An 18,232-nucleotide genomic window follows, 5' to 3' on the forward strand; every position below is an offset into this window, starting at 1 on the left:
ATGCGTTGTGGAAGTTCATATCGCCACGTTCATCTTCTCTATATGTCATCTTTCGATCGGCGAATAAGATGTGACCCGTCCTTATGTTCATCGCGACATCTCCTTGGTTGAGGGTCTATATTTGAAACCCTTAAAAGTGCCACCATGCAGGAATAATCGCATCTCGTAGGCTAAACACTCTCTTGGTTCCATCGACCCATGGTTATTCCTGGTCTCGGATCAAACTCTGTTGGAACATTGAAATGTCGGGTCATTGTATGTATGTATGGACTGGGTTCCGAAGATTCATTGTTATCTTTTCGGTATTGGAGAACAATGGGAGGTCCTTATTGTGTCTCGAAATCAGTTGTAGTTATATATATTTGACGGAATGTGAGGAGTACAGACGACATTCCATCTTTCCCGTTCCTTGGGGTCAATATACGAAGAACATCGATATTCCTTACTGTGACCATTCTTCCTGTACCTTACGCCATGAGAGGAGAATATGAATATCCCTACCGAGGAACGAATATAAAACTGATACATATTCTCCATCCATACCTGCAGATTTGATCTGCAACGGTAATTAAATTCTGAGTGTTTGGTATCTCGAGTGGTCATCCTTCTTGTAGCTACCCATATAAACGGTTCACGGTATTGTTGAACTACAACATGATGAACAACCGTAGAGTGATTTCCGAGAGAGAAATAACTAAGAATAAATTGAAGAATGATCCGGCGGTAAGGAGAGGCGTTTTTGGGGTAATTCACTTATTGGGTAGTCGAAGGAACAATCTCACATCTCACATCTACGCCTCAAAAGAAAGATACCGGTACTACGGCAGAAAAGTTAATCTTCATATCGTATATTCCACTCTGTCTCTGCTTGAAAGAAAAAAGAGGTTAAAATTGATCACTCTAATAAATTCTATAATAAATCAATAGATAATAAAAATATAAAAATTAATAATATCTAATAAATCCTTGAATAATCTTTAATTACAAAAGTATTTAAACATTTAAATTCTCTGAATTAGAATGGAACAATAGGATTATTCAAGGGCTTTGCTAGTGGTCAATTCCGGCCTGTTTTTCCTCCTACGAAGAGTCTGTATCGTACCAAATCGGTACTCAACTTGATTCACTATATTCGGAATCAGAGCGGTCTCGTATGTTTATGTTATATAATTTATCCCCATCTAGGGTTCTAAAGGCTTATTAGACTGTCGGGTGGGAGTTGTCTCATCTCACGACTTCCACTTCCACTTCCACTTCCACTTCCAACAACGTGCTGCGCAGAACTGCCACCAGTAGATGCTCTGCCCCCCTTTGGAATGTATGCTGGTCGCTAAAGGATCATTAGCCTTTCCTTCTCCTCGATTTCCTAAAATCTTACCTCCCTCGAGCCTCCTTGACCATTTGTGTCTCATCTGATCTGAGCCCAAGGGAATTTCTAGACCACTTCCCTCATTGATAAGTGTACGGATGTACCAACCACATTCACCCTGCGACCACGGTGAAGCAAGAAAGATACACCGTTTGGCATAAACCTTCTTCTATCAGTCTAGCCCTTCGTCTCCCTCTTCGTCTCTCCTTGGTATCTCTGTACTTGCTGGACTAAGGACTAAGATTACGTTTATATTGGTACAGGTACAGGTACTGACCTACTTATCGATAATACATTTAACAGCAGGCTGAACAAGAAGTCTCAAATCTCACAAAATCGGATCGAATCGCAAGTACCTACATTCATTCAATCAACATCAGTGGTATCTTCAACGGGTGGATTGATTTAATTTTGGGTGAATTCGTCCAACGTATATCTCATCTCATATCGTTCTCCAACAATTCACAGTTCATCCATCCCTCGATCTCGTCCCGTCACTACGACCTAGGTATTACTAATTATTCTCTCACCTCACCTGTCTGTTCTCTCCCATAGACAACCAAACCACCCTTCAACTCATTTTCTCCACCCAACTCAATTGACCCCCAAACTTCGCGAATCAAGCTCCAGGAACGTTTCTTTGATGATCGTCTATTCGCACTAGCTTCTTTTCCCCTTGCGAACTTGCATACCTCCGTAAACAATTCTCGAATCTCCTACAGACCGTGCGCTTTTACTCTCTAGAAATCGACAAACCTAACGTCGAGGGATCGCATCTGTCAATTCATGTTCAGCCTGGGTCCACCGTCCGTGATACTCGAGGAGGAAGTGTATCTGCAGAAATAGAAGGATATTCAAAGGGTTTCTTTCGAGGCTCGCTCCTCACATACATTTGGCAAGATGGAATCGCCAGACAATAGTACATATCTGGAATCCCCTATGGAGGGTGACGATGTGGCATATCCGTGTAAAGGATGTGGTGATGTGAGTGTTCCCGTCCCTCGCACCCATAATGTGTTTACGAATCTGCCACTAAAAGTGAATTTTTTGCACAGATCCTCGAGGAGGGAAAAGCCTTCGAACTTGGTAAGTTGTGAACTATCCCACGATCTTCTTCAATCTCTTTACTATGCGTTACGTTGCTTGATTTGATTTGAGCCTCGAGTTGTACATTGAATATCCGAGAAATCAATCAAATGAACCCTCCGACCTCAAAATTTAACAATTCTAACGATCCTGTAGCTGGCAATCGATGGCATTTAAATTGCTTCCGATGCAATACTTGCGGAACTCTCCTGGATTCCGATGCGAATTTGTTACTCCTGGGTGACGGGTCTCTTATCTGCAATAATTGCACTTACAGCTGCAGTGCTTGCAATAACAAAATTGAAGACCTCGCAATCCTCACCGGTGACCAAGCATTTTGTGCAACATGCTTTCGATGCAGGAACTGCAAACGTAAGATCGAAAACCTTCGTTATGCTCGCACATCTCAAGGAATATTTTGTATGAGCTGTCATGAGTCGCTAATGGCTAGGCGGCGTAAAAAGTCGAGGGCCGCTGCGAATGCGAAGAAAAAAGACGATCAATCTCCTATGCTTGTCGATAAATCACTACCCGCCCTACCACCGAACGCCGTTCCACAAAGCGCCTTCTCCCTTGAACGTGAGATCCCGGATCCTCACAATGCAGATAACCCTACAGAATTATCACCAAGGCCGCGGCCAACATATTCTCGTACAGATTCCTCATCTAGGAGTAGTTCTCGAAAACCTCGCGATGATACTTCCTCTCATCGAGCCTCCACCGATACTACTGGCCGAGATGGATTGACGCTTCCAACGACGACGTATCGAAATAATAGATATTCGGGGATATCGCAAATGTCTGAGATTGGAAATGGGGACGGCGAGAGCTTTTTCATACCTCTCGCTCTGGACCCAAGCCCTGCGCCATCCTTGACACCAAGATCTACGTCGACATCATGGGACACCAAGAAGGCGAAAGAGAACCAAGCACCAGATCGAGATTACTTTGGCGCGAAAGACAATATGCGAAGTCAAACCGAACCACAGCCACAGAGACGATCAAGGGATTTGAGGGATGCGAGTTCAACGTCAACACCGCACATCGCATTCCAAGATAAAAACCAACCATCCGATGAACAGTTGGCACAGATCAAGGATAGCATACGCAGAGCAGCGAACGGCACAGGCGCACTTGCCAAAGAACCATCTGCATCTACGAGCGATGATACTCTATTACAACATGCAAGCTCGCCAACCGCTGACGCCCCTGATGGAAAAACACAAGGATCTAGTGAAAAGTTCAGGTTAGGTGATGTTCCAAAGGGAAAGCGGGCTGGAACAACGAGAAGCGATTCTCAATCGGATTACACTGGCAGCGAGAGCAACTCCTCGAAATCTGCCATATCCAACATACCCACCAGGAAAGACAGCAACATGCCAAAAATGGACTCTCCAAGGACTCTAATGGCAGCAGACCAGATTACGTCCAGATCTTCACTGGAATCACGACCAAAGGACATGGAAAATTCTACCATTTCAAGGGTCAATTCTGGGAGTTCCAAAGTCTCAATACCCCGTAAGGAGATAGCCTCAGGACCAGTGAAAAGTCACGTTAGTACAATGAGCTTGTCTTCCGGAACAGAAACCTCTCCATCCACGGAATCCTCTCCAGAAGGAACAGCTCATACTCCGACAGTGAATGGCAAATTAATCTCTGGCCCCTTGTTGCAATCGCCTATAGATGATATGGTACCTCCAAATCGCTCGTCAACTCGCCCTCCTTTACCAAAACAACAACTCAGTGATACATATATGACTCCAAGAGCACCCCCAGCGCCGCCATCAGCAGGCTCGAATGGTACCGCTTCATCGCCCAATTTACCAAGGTGGAGTGCTGGCGGTGATCTTACCATGGATGAAGATATGGCTAGGATATTTGGCAACGATGAAGGCTCACAATCTATAATTCGCAGAGTCTCCAATGCTGTACGCCACGTTCGAAATACCAGCAGTGAAGCAAGCACTTCTGCCCGTGGTCATGGTCGTAGCGTCAGCGAAACAACCGCACGTACTCCTAACTCACCACGATGGCCAAAAACTCCAATTATAGAAGACACTAGCGGACCCAGAGATATTAGTAGCCCGATTTCTATAAGCTCGCCAAATCCTGGAGATGATCCGGCTTTGCTGAGAAGGCAACTTCGCAACTCCGAACAAAGAGTTGCAGAACTTGAGAGACAGTTCGTAAACGAGAAAGATTTGAAAACACTGAACAAAAAACTCATCGAAAAGCGAAAGACTGTCTCGGTTCTAGATTCTCAAACGGAACTTATGATCCGCCAATTAGAGGTTCTAGCTGGCTATGTGGAACGTGCCAAAGGTTCGAAACAGCCACTTGACATTGCTGAGCTGGAAGATTCTGCCATCAAAGAATTTGTTCAAAAGCTTGATCGCCTTAAACAGTCAATGTCCGGCGCAATTGAGCAACTCTTTGAGGAGCGAGATGAATTGCTAGAAGAAAAGAACCAAGCTATTGCCGATCGTGATAGAGCTCTAGTTGAGTTTGAGCAATTATCGTCTAAGAATGCACAACTTGCAGATATGAATAATGATCTTACCCACCAAATCCAGGAACGCTTCAAATCGGCCAATACCAATATGGAAAGCCCAAGGCCATCAACAAACGGTCTGGGAATCTACACTCACCATAATAAGGATAAGTCTAACGTTTCCGTTCATTTAGATAATGCAAGCCTCCGCCCATCGGAAAGCAGTAGTGCTACCTACAATAATTCGATCAATAGCTATCCACACCCAATGGAACAGGACCCCAGCATGGAGCCAGCGACGTTATTATCAGCTCCCCATGTCGTCAATATCCGCAAGGGACAAGCAAAGAAGTTTAACTGGAAGAAGGGTGGCCAAACTGTTGCCAAGGGAGTTACTAAAGGTTTCAAGGGTGCTTTCTCCAGCGGACAAGAACGGCCATTAAACCAATGGCCAGGTCAGACTGGTGATAATATCGGTATGCCTTACAACATGACTATGGAGCACGTGCAATCTCCGGCGCCAAATGCCTCTGGGGCAAGCTTACCCAGGTCTACATCAAATGATCCCTCTCGCCAAGGATTTGGATTATTCAAGAAATCACAGTCAATGCCAAAGTCGATGTCGAGTGGTAACATTCTCGCCGCCGAGAGTCCTTCAACTCTGTTCGGTTCTGATCTTGTTGAAAGAGCTGATTATGAGCGTCGGCAAATTCCAAGTGTGGTCACTCGCTGCATTGAAGAAGTTGAATTGCGTGGAATGGACGTTGAGGGTATCTATCGGAAGACCGGAGGTACTGGGCAAGTCAACATTATCAAAGAAGGATTCGACAAGACTGAAGACTATGATATTTCGGATCCCGACCTCGATATCACCGCCGTTACCAGTGTTTTGAAACAATATTTCCGAAAGCTTCCTGTACCACTTTTGACCTTCGATGTTTATGATCGAGTGTTAGAATCAATCTGTAAGTTCAAACTCATACTCTGACAGAAGTTACTTGCTAATATAACTATAGCTATCGAAGACAACGCAGAACGCTGCACACATCTGCGGAACACAGTTAACATGCTACCTCCCAAGCATCGTGATTGTCTTGAGTTTTTGATTTTCCATCTTGTGCGTGTGGCAAAACGAGATAGCGAGAACTTGGTACGTTCATCTGTATACATTGTTCTTCTGATATACTAAATATTCGTCACAGATGACACCTAAGAATCTGGCAGTGGTTTTTGCACCGACTATCATGCGTGATCACAGCTTAGACCGTGAGATGACGGATATGCACGCCAAGAATCAAGCTGTTCAGTTCGTCATTGAGAACAGTTACGACATATTTGCTGGCGCTTAAAGAAGCTTATAACCTTACCACGAAACCTCTATGACCTTACACTTCTGAATGATTGGAACCTTTAGCTTTTCTTATCTTATGTTTCGCTTTCAGCGTCGGATACGCAGAAAGCGTCGAGATGTATATTCTTTTTTGCACTCATGTTTAGCAAGGTGATGGGTGGGGCGTTAGTTCTGGAAAGCGAATGAATGATAGACCGATTTTTTCATCGGTAACAGAGATGATTGAGAGAGAAATTTACATTTTTATGGCGTTTTTTTAAGTGCCTCACTTGCTTCTGTGTTTTTTGATTGATGACTGATTTGATTTGATTTGATATTTGAATGGCTGGAACTCTACATACTTGCTTGCTAGCTCTCTTTTCTCTTCTTCAAATCGAGCTAATTGATAGGCTTTCATGTCTGGGGCTATGCGTCTGAAGAATGCATATAGGGGGTACGAAAAGGGGGCAATATGATTAGTAGGTACTGTGCATTTTACGCGACAAGACGCTGCAGGGAGAGAAAGTTCTGGCATTAGCTTGGGGGTAGGTAGATCATGAGATAGAAAGTTCGTCGTCGCTCACGCAGAAAGGAGGATACTAGATCGGAAGCGTGGTTTATTTATGGGTTGATGTTTCTACTGCGATGTGGTGCGATGTGGGAAGGAGTGATGAAGTGGTGGTTCTAATGGCTATGATGCGTGGGAGGTTGTGGGTGTTGGTTAGTTAGTTCGGTTGTGTATGTATGTATGCATGTATGCGTGTGTGTAGGTTAGTTAGTTAGTTAGCTTCGGGAATGATTATTGCGTTGATGTTGTAGCATATCATATCATATATCATATATCGGATGTTTGAGTGTGCGTGCGTGCGGTTGTGGATGGTGGATGCGTATGTGTATGTGAAATGGATAATGGATAGATGAATGGATTATCGTCGCGCTCATATATCTACAGATGAACCTGGATATACGGGCACGTGATATACAGGAATCCCCTTTATACAGGCATATCTTTTAGATTTCCCAAAAATTTATATGATAAAATTGACTTAAACGGGCATTCCTTTATATAAAAATATACAATCTTAATTTTCCTAATGTTCTTATAAAAATTGATAGAAATGGCTCAAGCTTTAACCTATCACATAATAAATTCACAAATTTATATAATAAATTTAATAAAAATGAAAAAATTAAAGATATAAAATGAGGTTAGGGGTATAAAACGAGGCTAAATATCGAGGCTGAAACTGTATATACGGGAAACCCCTATATACAGGCATTTAAGCCTTGAAATTTTTAGGCCCTTATATCCAGGTTCATCTGTATATCTATATCTATATCATATCACCTCACTCCCTAGCCATCACTATATCCACATCCACATCCACATCCACATCTACATTCTCAACCCCCAACCAGCCAACCAAGCAACCCCGTCAACTCAATACCCAAGTCTTCTCCCATCAAGATCAAAAGAACCGACATCTCAATTCTCGCTATACAAAACCACCCCCGGCTGGATCTCTACCCTTTAATACACTTTCCCCCAATCTATCTCATAGCATACTCCACCAGTACAACGCTCTTGAAAATTGAAAGTTAGAAGATCAGAGAATCCCGCCTAGCGAACCCGGGGTTGTGGACTATACTCGTAATGTGCAAGGAGATATTGATCAACCAACTATACGGATCTGAACTCGAAATTTTATAGGATCTCTGTATAGCGAGTACCTACACTCAGGCAGCGATGCAATAAGTAGGTGGAACCGAATATACAATTAGCAAACATAGAAGCCGTCATTAGATCATCCATGATCATTACTCAAAATGCGCAAAGAAAGCTAGCCATGAGAGCGCACAAAAATGACAAGATTATAACATATAAATGTACTATGACTATGACTACGACTCAAACTCTTACGCCTTTGCCAATAACCAGAAAGTTGATATGTAACGTGCACTGCACAACGCCTTGTATCGCCCTTCCATTTTCCCTCGCTGCACACCATAGAATCCATCGCACCACCCAGAAAATATCCCAAAAATATCCAGTCAAAACAAAAGACTTTCGTATTGTACAACGATCTTACTCATGATTCCCTTCGCTCACTCAAATGAAACATCAACTTATGCCACTGACCTTCGTTCCATGTCACCCTCCACACCGTCAGTTTCCTACCTCCAACTCCCTCTGCCTCTTGACAATATAGTACGTGATCAAGCTCTTTGGATCACCACTCACTCTTCCACCAATTCCACTCCAGAATCTTGCTTCTCCGATTCTTGCATGCGTACTCACACAGAGTACCACAGCATCCAGTCTCACTCCGCTCTCCTTGCTCTCAAGACACTTCGCTGCCAATTCCAGGATGCTATCAATTTCTGCATCTTCCAGCTCAACTTCTGATTTGATATCTAAAGTCTGCTTGAGTATATGTAATCCCATACTAAATTTTCGGCATCCTTCCAATGTCATTTCTTCGTTGGAGAGGGAGTTGAGAATGGTCGTGATGGTCTCTTTGGGATTGGCAAGTGTAACAAGCTCATCGGCGAGAAGTTCGAGGCCACTGACAATATGGGCGCGTGCATCGTAGCAGGATCTAGTTACAAGAATAGAATGAAAGCCTTTCGCGATATGTGGTCTGAAGTACTCTCGGTAATTTTTGTACAAGAGTTTAACTGTGGCTAGTATTTGTGCTTTGACATCCTGAACTTTTGCGGGCGAGAGATTTGTTAATGGTTCTTCAAGATATTCAAAAAGTCCTAGCAAGAGGGCGGGGAATCTGCCTTCTCCCCATACGGCTTTGTTATCTCTGATCATGGCTTGAAGTTTTCGGAAACCGTGGACGTCTAGAGATTTGGTTCTGATCTTGGAAATACCACTATCGAGTAATTTTGTGCTTTGTTTGAGTTTATCCGGGGACATTGGCGGGTTCTTAGCTCCTTCACCATCAAATTCGCTAATGCCATTTCTTGACAGGTTCATAGCATCTTCATTGACAGGCACTTCTTCTAAAACGGATTGAGGAACTGTAGGTCCTGGGATAGTGGTGTCATCTGTGCTTGAGAATGGGTCTTCATAAACCTTCATTGGCTGATTGACAGGAGCTTTGACATCTTCCACCTCAGAAGGGTCAAAGACCTGGGGGAGTTTCTCGGATTTGATCCGTTCTAATCCTGTAATGGTGGGAACAACCATTGTAAAATCTTCATCTGCTCTTGAAGGACTAGATCCAGGTCCGGGTAATCCAGGTACCGATTTGGTTCTTGTCCTAACAGGACTACTGATGTGAGGAGAAGCAGCAAGTCTAGGAGAAGCAGTTGCGACTCGCCCAGATGTGCTTTTTGCTGCAGGACTTGTGTAAGTAGATTGGGTTGGATGATGAGATTGCGTGGGATGACTAGAATGGCTTGTGTTGGGTCTCGGAACTGGAGCTCTTCTAGCCTGGGGAGAGCTGGTAGCAACGGGAGTTTTAGATCTTGGTGGTCGTGCGGATGTAGAGGATGAAGGGCTGGCATTTGCTTCGCTGGAGGCTTGATTAGTTCTTCTTACAGAATACGGCCCGGCAGTTGCAGGTCTAGCAGCAAGTTCTGGTCTCTTAGATTTACTTGGTCGCATGGGTGCAACAGAAAGACCGCCACGAGATCCAGTAGCCTCTAGATGAGGTCTTGTGGGAGCTACTTCTGAAGACAATTGTTTACCTGATGCGGTTGGCACGGTCCTTGTTGGAGAAAATGTTGACATTGCAGAACCAGGACGAGTAGGAATAGTCTTGGTGGCCATTTGTGCCTTTTTCTGCGCTAACATAGTCTCCCTCAAAGAGGGTCTAGGAGGTCCAGTAGTGCTCTTGGAGAAACCAAGGCCGGGTCTCGCGGAGCTGACTGCCGCTGCCTTCTTTGGTGCATTGGGATTGTCTGGAGAATTCTCTAGTAGTCTCCTCTGAGTCGGTTCTAGATCTTCGATTATCCTAAAACTCGTTAGTATCATTGAGAAAGCGAAGAAATGCTTATACACTTACAACTCAGCCCTTGCTGGCCATATCTGAGCAAAAGTCCAATAGGTCGATCTCATATTCTCGCGAACACCAGGATTGGCATCGGCTAGACCTTTCTTTATACATTTTTCAATCAGTTCCAAGCCTCCGCTGTGTTCAACGTGACTTTTGTGTTGCGCCTCCTTCTTAAGCAATGTTTTGAGCCAGCCTGTGGCATATGTTCTAGGCTGAACATTCTTGTCTTGGCATGCGAGCCAGATATGCTGCATGATCCGATGATTATAGGTAACGCCGCTGATAATAATATCAACTGTCAAATTTCCGTTCTGCGAACTAATTTTTTTAGTGCCACCACAGAGTTTGATAAGGTTTTGTAGAAGAATTTCGACCATAGGATCCAGTCCAGGCCCAGCAGTTCGAGCAATTTCTTGAACGACACTACACCCTTCTTTTGAAAGACTAGTTCTCAATGAATTAACAGCTTTCAAGATACCATCCAGAAGGCTTTTGATACCAGCAAGGAAAGCATCATGATAGTCGCTTGGGGCGTTTCCGGCGTTCAATCTTCGTAACTTTGTACAACTTTGTTCTCTCTTAAACCAATTTGCTTCAGACTCCTTGTCTTGAAACCATTGATGCATTTCTTGAAAAGTTTCCTCCAATTCCCTTTGTGTATTCACATATGCAGGGTCTACTTGCTCAACTCTGACTTCTGGTGTTGCTGGTCTTGAGACGTTCATCGCAGATGCACTACTAGCTAAAGGGTTTCGCATAGGGACTTCAGTTCTTTCCGGTTCCACCACTACTGGGGCTCCTCCTTGTATAAGTTGACTCGTGATAGCTGATACGATCGCTGGTCGAACGTTGAAGTTCTTCAACTGCTTCTTGAGATCGGATTTGGCTCCATTGGGGGCATTTCTGTGGCAATTAGGATATGAAAGTAATATGGCCGATGGAAAGAGACTTACTGGAATAAGGTGATGACAGTGTTTCTCGCAGTATCTCTTACCATGCCATCGGCATCTTCGAGTAGCTCCATTAGTGTAGTTACAAAACTTTTGAATGCCATTCCATGCTCTTGGTGCATCTATTTGATACGACAGTTAGAAAGTGTAAACAACCCCGCGCCAAAATACATCTGTTTACCTGTACAATCCAATTCATTGAATTTTCTTTCATCCTCGAGTTCTTCCCTATCAGTCCTGCGTTCTTCACAATTCTTTCCACATCCATCGGCGCATTTTTCCAGAACGTCGTAAGACATTGCGCAGCAAGTTGTCGATATTTCTCCCTCTGATCGCCCATCTTATCATTTATCATTGGCAGAGTTCGGGCAGCTTCCTTGACAATATATTTTGGTTCCTGGCGTGACAATCTGGTGAGGAGATGATTGAGGGTAGAGAACCCAGCGTTGACTAGTGCGGCATGCTGCGACGACATTGCTATGCGCAAGGCTTCGAATAGTGAAAGTATGCATGGTTCTGGAACGTTATGTTGTTTGATACTGGATTTGATGTTGTTGATCTGATTGACCTTCGAATCTATCAAAGCATCTGTTCGAAGTATGGCCAGCAAGTTTGCTACTTGATCTTCGGTGATCTTTTCACCCATGATTGAGGTGGGGTGAAGTTGAAGAAACCGTAAATATCAAATCAGGATATGTGCCTATCTGTAGATGAGATGTGCTGTCAGTGATTTTGAGAATAAAGGAGGTTATGCACAGTATGGCATTCGGTTGGTGAAGAGATGATGATGTAGCACAATATTCACATTAAGAAATTATGAAATTTGGAGACACTTACGATGATGTTGTACGTTGGTATGTAACTCTCAAAATTCCCTTTGGAGATAAATCTGTCGCGTCAAAACAAATTATGGTTGCCCGGGCAGGGGGAGCACGGACTAGTCTCAGAGCTTCCATTATTATAAATACGATCAGACCCCAGCAAGAGGAGATAAGCCAGTCAGATTGGCTCATTGGTAAGAGACATGAACATTTCTATCCCTCTCATTGGACATGGAAATACTCTTGTTGACAACCTTGGAACCTATCATCTCAATATTGATTCCTATTCAAGAAGCAAAGAAAGCCCTTTCAGCCATTCTCATTTGGCAATATATCAATCAACAAACATCTACAGCCTGTCTCCTTACCGCATCTGAGTCCTCAACTTGAAAGAAGCTCATCCCTCTGCTCCATCAACAAGGTCAAGCTAGGAGACTAAACACGGCACTCATCACTCACTCCATTACCGACATCACCCAGCACCTATTCAACCTTCATTATTGCAATTCCGCATAAGAAGATCAATGCAACACAGGATCCTTGCAAGGAGTGACCTTGTCCTAAACCTTATCCTTCGATCCTTTGAACCCTACATATCACCCGCATAATGCCCACTTCCCCCGCAACCAGCCCGGTTCCTCCACCTGTATTCATGCCTCAATTCTCCAGCACCTCACCGGCTCCAACTCCTATACCGATGCCTCCTTCGAAAGAAAAGCCGGCTTCAAAGCTTAATAAAGATGACAGTTCCAATCCGTCTATCAAATTTCCTCTACCCAAGTTACGCCTCGAATTGCGGGATCTCAATCATGCAGGATCGCATACTTTCTTGACCGCCGTTATAGCGAACGAGGCTCTACAGACAGCAGTTCAAAGCGTTCTCACGCTACTATATGAGTCTCCTGATTGTCCTACCACAACTCCGACTCCAACTCGATCGGTGACCCTGATACTCCGATCCATGGATGGTGTGGCATATACAACAGGTAGCGACCTTGACAATGACCACAAGGAGATACATTTATCCCTAGATTACATACAGCACGAATCAATTAAGCCAGATCGAAAGAAGCATGAGATCATGGGTGTGTTGACTCATGAAATGGTACATTGCTATCAATACAATGGATTCAACACTTGCCCTGGTGGCTTGGTTGAAGGAATTGCAGATTGGGTTCGATTGAACGCCAATTTGAGTCCACCTCATTGGAAAAGAGAGGCTACCGGGAAATGGGATGCAGGTTACCAACACACCGGCTATTTTCTTGAATATCTGGAACAGAGATTCGGTAAAGGTACAGTAAGAAGGGTGAATGAAAAGTTGAGAGTTGAGCGATACGAGGAGAAACGATTCTGGACTGAACTTTGTGGAAGGCCGGTAGAACAGCTTTGGAAAGATTACTCGAAGCATCTGGAAGCAGAGGAGAGGAAAGCTGAAGAAGAAGAGTGTGTGATTGTGGAAAAGGAAGATGCTATAACACCCACAAAGTCCAAGTCAGAAGGGGATAAAGTGGCGCTTGCCACAAAACCGGAGGAAACGAAAGATAGCCCCACAAACACTGAGCAGCCTGAGTGAATTTCAGAGACGCTTTTTGAATCGATATATCATTCTCTACGAATCTCAACAACAGGCTTTCTCCATCACTTCACCCGATGCATATAGCATGTTTCACATCAATGTTTATCTGAAGATGTTCAAGATGAGCTTGTACAATTTAGAGGGTAATTTTCAACCAAGATTGCGATTATTCACAAGGTTCAATCATTGGCTAACTTGAACTGTTATAGAAGGGCAGAATACCATAGAATGATACAATTATATTATGATTATACATTATATATTTTTATTACCTCCACCTATGTCCATACCATTCATCGCGATCTCTAATCCACTGTATCTTTCCTATTTGCCTCATCTCTACTGTGTATCCGTCGTTTGCCTAGATGATTTCGAACTCAATGGCTATGGGTAGGAGACGAGAACTAATAGCATGCCCCAAATCCAAATCTATGGCCGAAGACATCCGCTAAATGGAATCTTTGTCCGAGGTCCAATTCTGGAATCTCACAATCTCCGTTTCCATTTCTCATGTCGCTGGCATACTTGTCGAACGATGTTTTCAGGTCCAACTCATTGTGGTACATATCATGTACAATTGTTATTGTTGCGGTAAACTTTTCAGAAGCAAACTTTGCATCTTCCAAAGCCTGCTTGAGTCCTACTACAAAGAAAAGATTTTTGTTTCTCTCGGCGTACGCATTTCATACTGTTATAAACCCTTCCATAAAATTTTTGATGCTTGAAAATTGTTCGAAAAAGGGCTCATCACAAGCGGGAAGCAATGATGCTATTTCTTGCAATTTATCTCGGGCCGAGGAAGATGGTACGATACTTGATGTTGAGGATGCAGAGCCGGTAAGGGTTACGGAAGATCCAGAGGAAGAATAGGGCGTGGCTCCATGAACTCTTTCATGATTGCAATCTGATGTTAGCGCGATGTGACACTTTTCGACGGCAATGGGAACATACGACATATCACTTTTGAATTTGAGATTAGCATCGCTTAGTTCTCTATTCCGGATTAATAATTGATGGAACTCTTTGTGAAAGTCGGCATAAACCTCTGAAAGACTCTTCTCTGTCGATACTGTGGACGGACGAGGAGGTGGACGAGAAGGTTGGACTTAAAGATCCGACCGATGGCACTGGGGTGTGTCTTGCAGCCATGCTTTCGAATTATGTTCGATACTGAGGATTTATGAGGTTTCTATCAGGGGCCTATGAGGATTTTCAGCGGAAGCCGAAGACATTTTTATATCATGTGCAGGATTTCCGGGCTAATAGTAGTCATCGCTCCTCGGAAGTTATGCAAAGACTCTAAATTGTACTTATTGAATCTACTTCTAGATTATGTTGACTAGGTTACAGGATACTTTTCCAGACGTCATTCAAGATTGACAATTCCTAGATTTGAGATCTCATGATTGACATTCTCAAAACCGAAGATTGATATGATAATTGCCAGGAATAGACTTTTATTATATCATGTCTTTTTCACGTAGCGTGTCGCTAACTGGATAAGGGGAAAGTTAAAAGAAACCAACTACCGATGGGACATAAGTACAAGTAGATAACCAGGCTCAGATGAGGCATGAAATCATGATTCGTTCTTCCCCCCCCCCCCCCCCCCCCCACACTTGGCCTTGCTTTGGGACTTTTAGCTTATCGATAGACTTTCCAAGATTATGCCAAAGTGGAGGTTTATATCTCTGGCCCATGAAAAGTAGTCATTGTACTGTACCGTACATACGTAGTGCACCAACTCAATTGTACATATGCAATGCGAGATAGATGAAATCGATAGACGAATCTCCCCAGAACACGCAAACAGTATGAAACCAAAAATGGCTAATGGTTGGCGTAAGCAAGGAATGCTTTGTTTCCTCTTCCCTTCAATATTGGATATGTCGATGAATTGAGAGAACTTTGAAACCTCCTAGACATGTATTACGCATTCTCTTCCGTCGTATGCCGGTCTAATTGGGAAATTCAATATCGCGTGCAAATGGCAATACCACCATACAAGACAGGGCTGCCAGCTTCCTCATGGGTGTTACTTTGAGCGGTTATCAAGCGGCACAGTCGAATTCCAACTATTTACAGTAGTGTGGAGTTTACTTCCCCTCTCCCCTCTCCCCTCAAACTCTTAGACGCCTCTTTTGTCAAACCAAAATCATTCATTCCGTGCTCCGTTTTAGTCTGCCGAGTCTGCCTCTGCTCTAAAGGACTCTTTATATAGAACGACAAACGTCCCATCCATCTCTTAATATTGTACCTATTGTTTCCCTCTCTCTCTCTCTCTCTCTCTCTCTCTTTTTTTGTCTCTAGGTTTTCATGTAATTCAAATTTCCAGTTTTTTGATTAACCCAAAATAAATTCCAAAAATGCCTTTCATGTTTTCACCAGGTAAGTAATTACTCAATGAATGTACGGCACGGCATATTGCCACAATTTAAGTCCGTGATATTCATTCACACCCGACACACACACAAGTTACAGCACCCCAATTCTTATCCTGTGATAGGTGAAGATCACCCGATAACCCTGCAAGTAGTGGCGGTGTTTTTTGTATACGCAACCTCATAAGAGGCAACCATTTATCATTTCAATACCCAAAATTCCCACTACTTTCTCATCCTTCCCTTCTCCCTGAGAGATTCCCTTCAATCTCTCCATCAATACATTTCCCTTATCTCACAAAGTTTATTGAGGGAACATGCCTAATCATCCCGTTTTGGTTTCAGGTGCGGTAATCATAGCTGCTGTGGCTGTAGGCGTAAGTTTCCCCTCTTTTTACAGAATCCATGCAATGCACAACGAAGAAATTCAAGAACTAATAGAAACAACAGGCGGCGATAGCAGTATATGAATCACCACAAGCCCGACAATTCGCTGAAGATGTTCGTCGTAGAATCGCAGTCGCATTACATTCCCTTGGCGATGAAATCAATCCGAATAGTCGACAGCCCCGTTTCAACCGACCTGAGGATGCAGAGGGTTTTATGCAGAGTGCTTCGGAAGTGGGCGTAGATGCCGATGAGGATAGCAGGAGAAAACAGAGAGAGGAATTAATGTATTGGAATGCAGTACGCATGGAAAGAATGGAAAAAGAGCAAAGGATGGATGAGAAGAGACCAGCAGGAAACCCGAGTCGAAAGCCGAGTTTTGAGGATTTCTTGCAAGAGGATCCTAATGCTGAGAAGGGCACTTTCGTTTACAATACTGGTACAGATTTGAATGGTCAAGCTGAAGAGGGTCTCACCCATCGACGCGGCGTTCGAGGTTTAAATCGATCGACGATCTACGCAAATCCATTTGCAGATGAGCACGGTATTGATAGCGAGGAACAACAAGCTATGGATAGAAGTTTAATGTCTCCCGGAGACGGCGAACAATACGAATCGGACTCTGAAGGATTATACAGTTGCCACGAAGGCCGAAGTCGATCCCGCTCTCGACAAAGTACCTCCACTCTCTCACCAGCAGAACCAATAGCCCACGAAGACGCCGAAACGCTTGTTGATCTTTCCGAACCATTCAACCCAGATCTACCAGTCTCTGTACCTACCCTTGAAAATTTGGAAACTGAGCCAACTTACACTGCAAGAGCACAAGACAATGAAAATCCATTTGCATCCATTCACGCCTGGGCCGATCATACCGATAACGCAACTGGCTTTTATTCTCCTCTGCCTGTCACACCTCACGAACGCCCTTCAACTCCAACCGCCACCCAGAGCGCTCAAGTTACTCCCCCATCGCCCACCATCTCCGATCCCGATTATTCCTCCCTCGAGTCCCTTGATGGAGATGGAATGATTACTCCAACAGATTCCGCATCGTTAGCTGGTTCTGGCGAAGAAGTCTGGCACCCAAGAAGCGGCGCTACCAGTGACGCCGATGTCATGAGTGTAGATGACGGTATCGTCACACCTGATAGCTGGTCGGAAATCGGAAGCTTAGCAAGCGAAGATGAAGTACACCATTAATCATTCGTATCAACTCATACATTACCAACACGTATTGAGAAGCTACAACATCTACTCACTCACAAAGCATGCGGTCTATAGCAAGCGTAGGAGTTGCATTCGGCGTCGGATATATACTAGATGTCATATCGTACAGAAAGTCCATGGGAACCATCACAATTAGCTAGCTGCAGGAACAGTAAATTTGGAGGCAACACAGTTTGGGAATACAAGCATGGCGTCGGGATCAAGGGCAAATGGGGAATCGGGTTAAGGTTGGCGTATTGTAGTGGACATATCTAACTGTCTCTAAATTGATCGATTGACATATAAATTTATTCTGAGATTTACGATTCTTTGGTTTGATGGGGCAGGGTGTTGGAATGGATATTTTGATTCGGTTTGCTATTAGTGCGGAATTCAATTTTTTATGTGATGATGATGTGATATGATTGTATACCTACCTACCTATGTTACAATAGATAGTATACATATGAACCCTTCTATCTCTATTGTAATTTTGATATTCATAAAGATTCAAAAGAAATATTCAAAAGGATTTTATTATCTACTGGTAATTTTGGTTTGAACTATTACAAAAAGTTATAATCCAACTCTCGATATCCTATATCGTTTATAATTAAAT

General features: G+C 43.6%; 5 protein-coding genes across 5 annotated transcripts; 3 read left to right on the top strand and 2 right to left on the bottom strand.

Moving 5' to 3' along the window:
• The first annotated feature begins 1,066 nt into the window (after window positions 1-1,066).
• On the top strand, window positions 1,067-7,086 carry EAE98_004244 (uncharacterized protein). The gene is made up of 6 exons (XM_038951864.1): window positions 1,067-1,330; window positions 1,379-2,353; window positions 2,425-2,455; window positions 2,612-5,911; window positions 5,963-6,096; window positions 6,149-7,086. The coding sequence occupies exons 2-6, from the start codon at window positions 2,270-2,272 to the stop codon at window positions 6,293-6,295; spliced, it is 3,696 nt and encodes a 1,231-aa protein (XP_038811400.1). The 5' UTR covers window positions 1,067-1,330; window positions 1,379-2,269; the 3' UTR covers window positions 6,296-7,086.
• A 1,041-nt stretch (window positions 7,087-8,127) lies between these two features.
• EAE98_004245 (uncharacterized protein) lies at window positions 8,128-12,009 on the bottom strand. The gene is made up of 4 exons (XM_038951865.1): window positions 11,418-12,009; window positions 11,240-11,358; window positions 10,296-11,189; window positions 8,128-10,244 (listed from the first exon to the last, which is right to left on the bottom strand). The coding sequence occupies exons 1-4, from the start codon at window positions 11,880-11,882 to the stop codon at window positions 8,444-8,446; spliced, it is 3,279 nt and encodes a 1,092-aa protein (XP_038811401.1). The 5' UTR covers window positions 11,883-12,009; the 3' UTR covers window positions 8,128-8,443.
• Window positions 12,010-12,664: 655 nt separating this feature from the next.
• Window positions 12,665-13,633, top strand: EAE98_004246 (uncharacterized protein; the record flags this gene model as incomplete). The annotated part of the gene is made up of 1 exon (XM_038951866.1): window positions 12,665-13,633. One exon carries the CDS (start codon window positions 12,665-12,667, stop codon window positions 13,631-13,633), a length of 969 nt encoding a protein of 322 aa, XP_038811402.1.
• A 407-nt stretch (window positions 13,634-14,040) lies between these two features.
• On the bottom strand, window positions 14,041-14,785 carry EAE98_004247 (uncharacterized protein; the record flags this gene model as incomplete). The annotated part of the gene is made up of 3 exons (XM_038951867.1): window positions 14,041-14,265; window positions 14,326-14,540; window positions 14,680-14,785. 3 exons carry the CDS (start codon window positions 14,783-14,785, stop codon window positions 14,041-14,043), a joined length of 546 nt encoding a protein of 181 aa, XP_038811403.1.
• An 810-nt stretch (window positions 14,786-15,595) lies between these two features.
• EAE98_004248 (uncharacterized protein) lies at window positions 15,596-18,081 on the top strand. The gene is made up of 2 exons (XM_038951868.1): window positions 15,596-16,394; window positions 16,468-18,081. The coding sequence occupies exons 1-2, from the start codon at window positions 16,335-16,337 to the stop codon at window positions 17,605-17,607; spliced, it is 1,200 nt and encodes a 399-aa protein (XP_038811404.1). The 5' UTR covers window positions 15,596-16,334; the 3' UTR covers window positions 17,608-18,081.
• Window positions 18,082-18,232: the final 151 nt, after the last annotated feature.

This window comes from Botrytis deweyae (assembly GCF_014898535.1).
Source record: "Botrytis deweyae strain B1 chromosome Unknown BDEW_008, whole genome shotgun sequence".
NCBI classification, from domain to species: Eukaryota; Fungi; Ascomycota; class Leotiomycetes; order Helotiales; family Sclerotiniaceae; genus Botrytis; species Botrytis deweyae.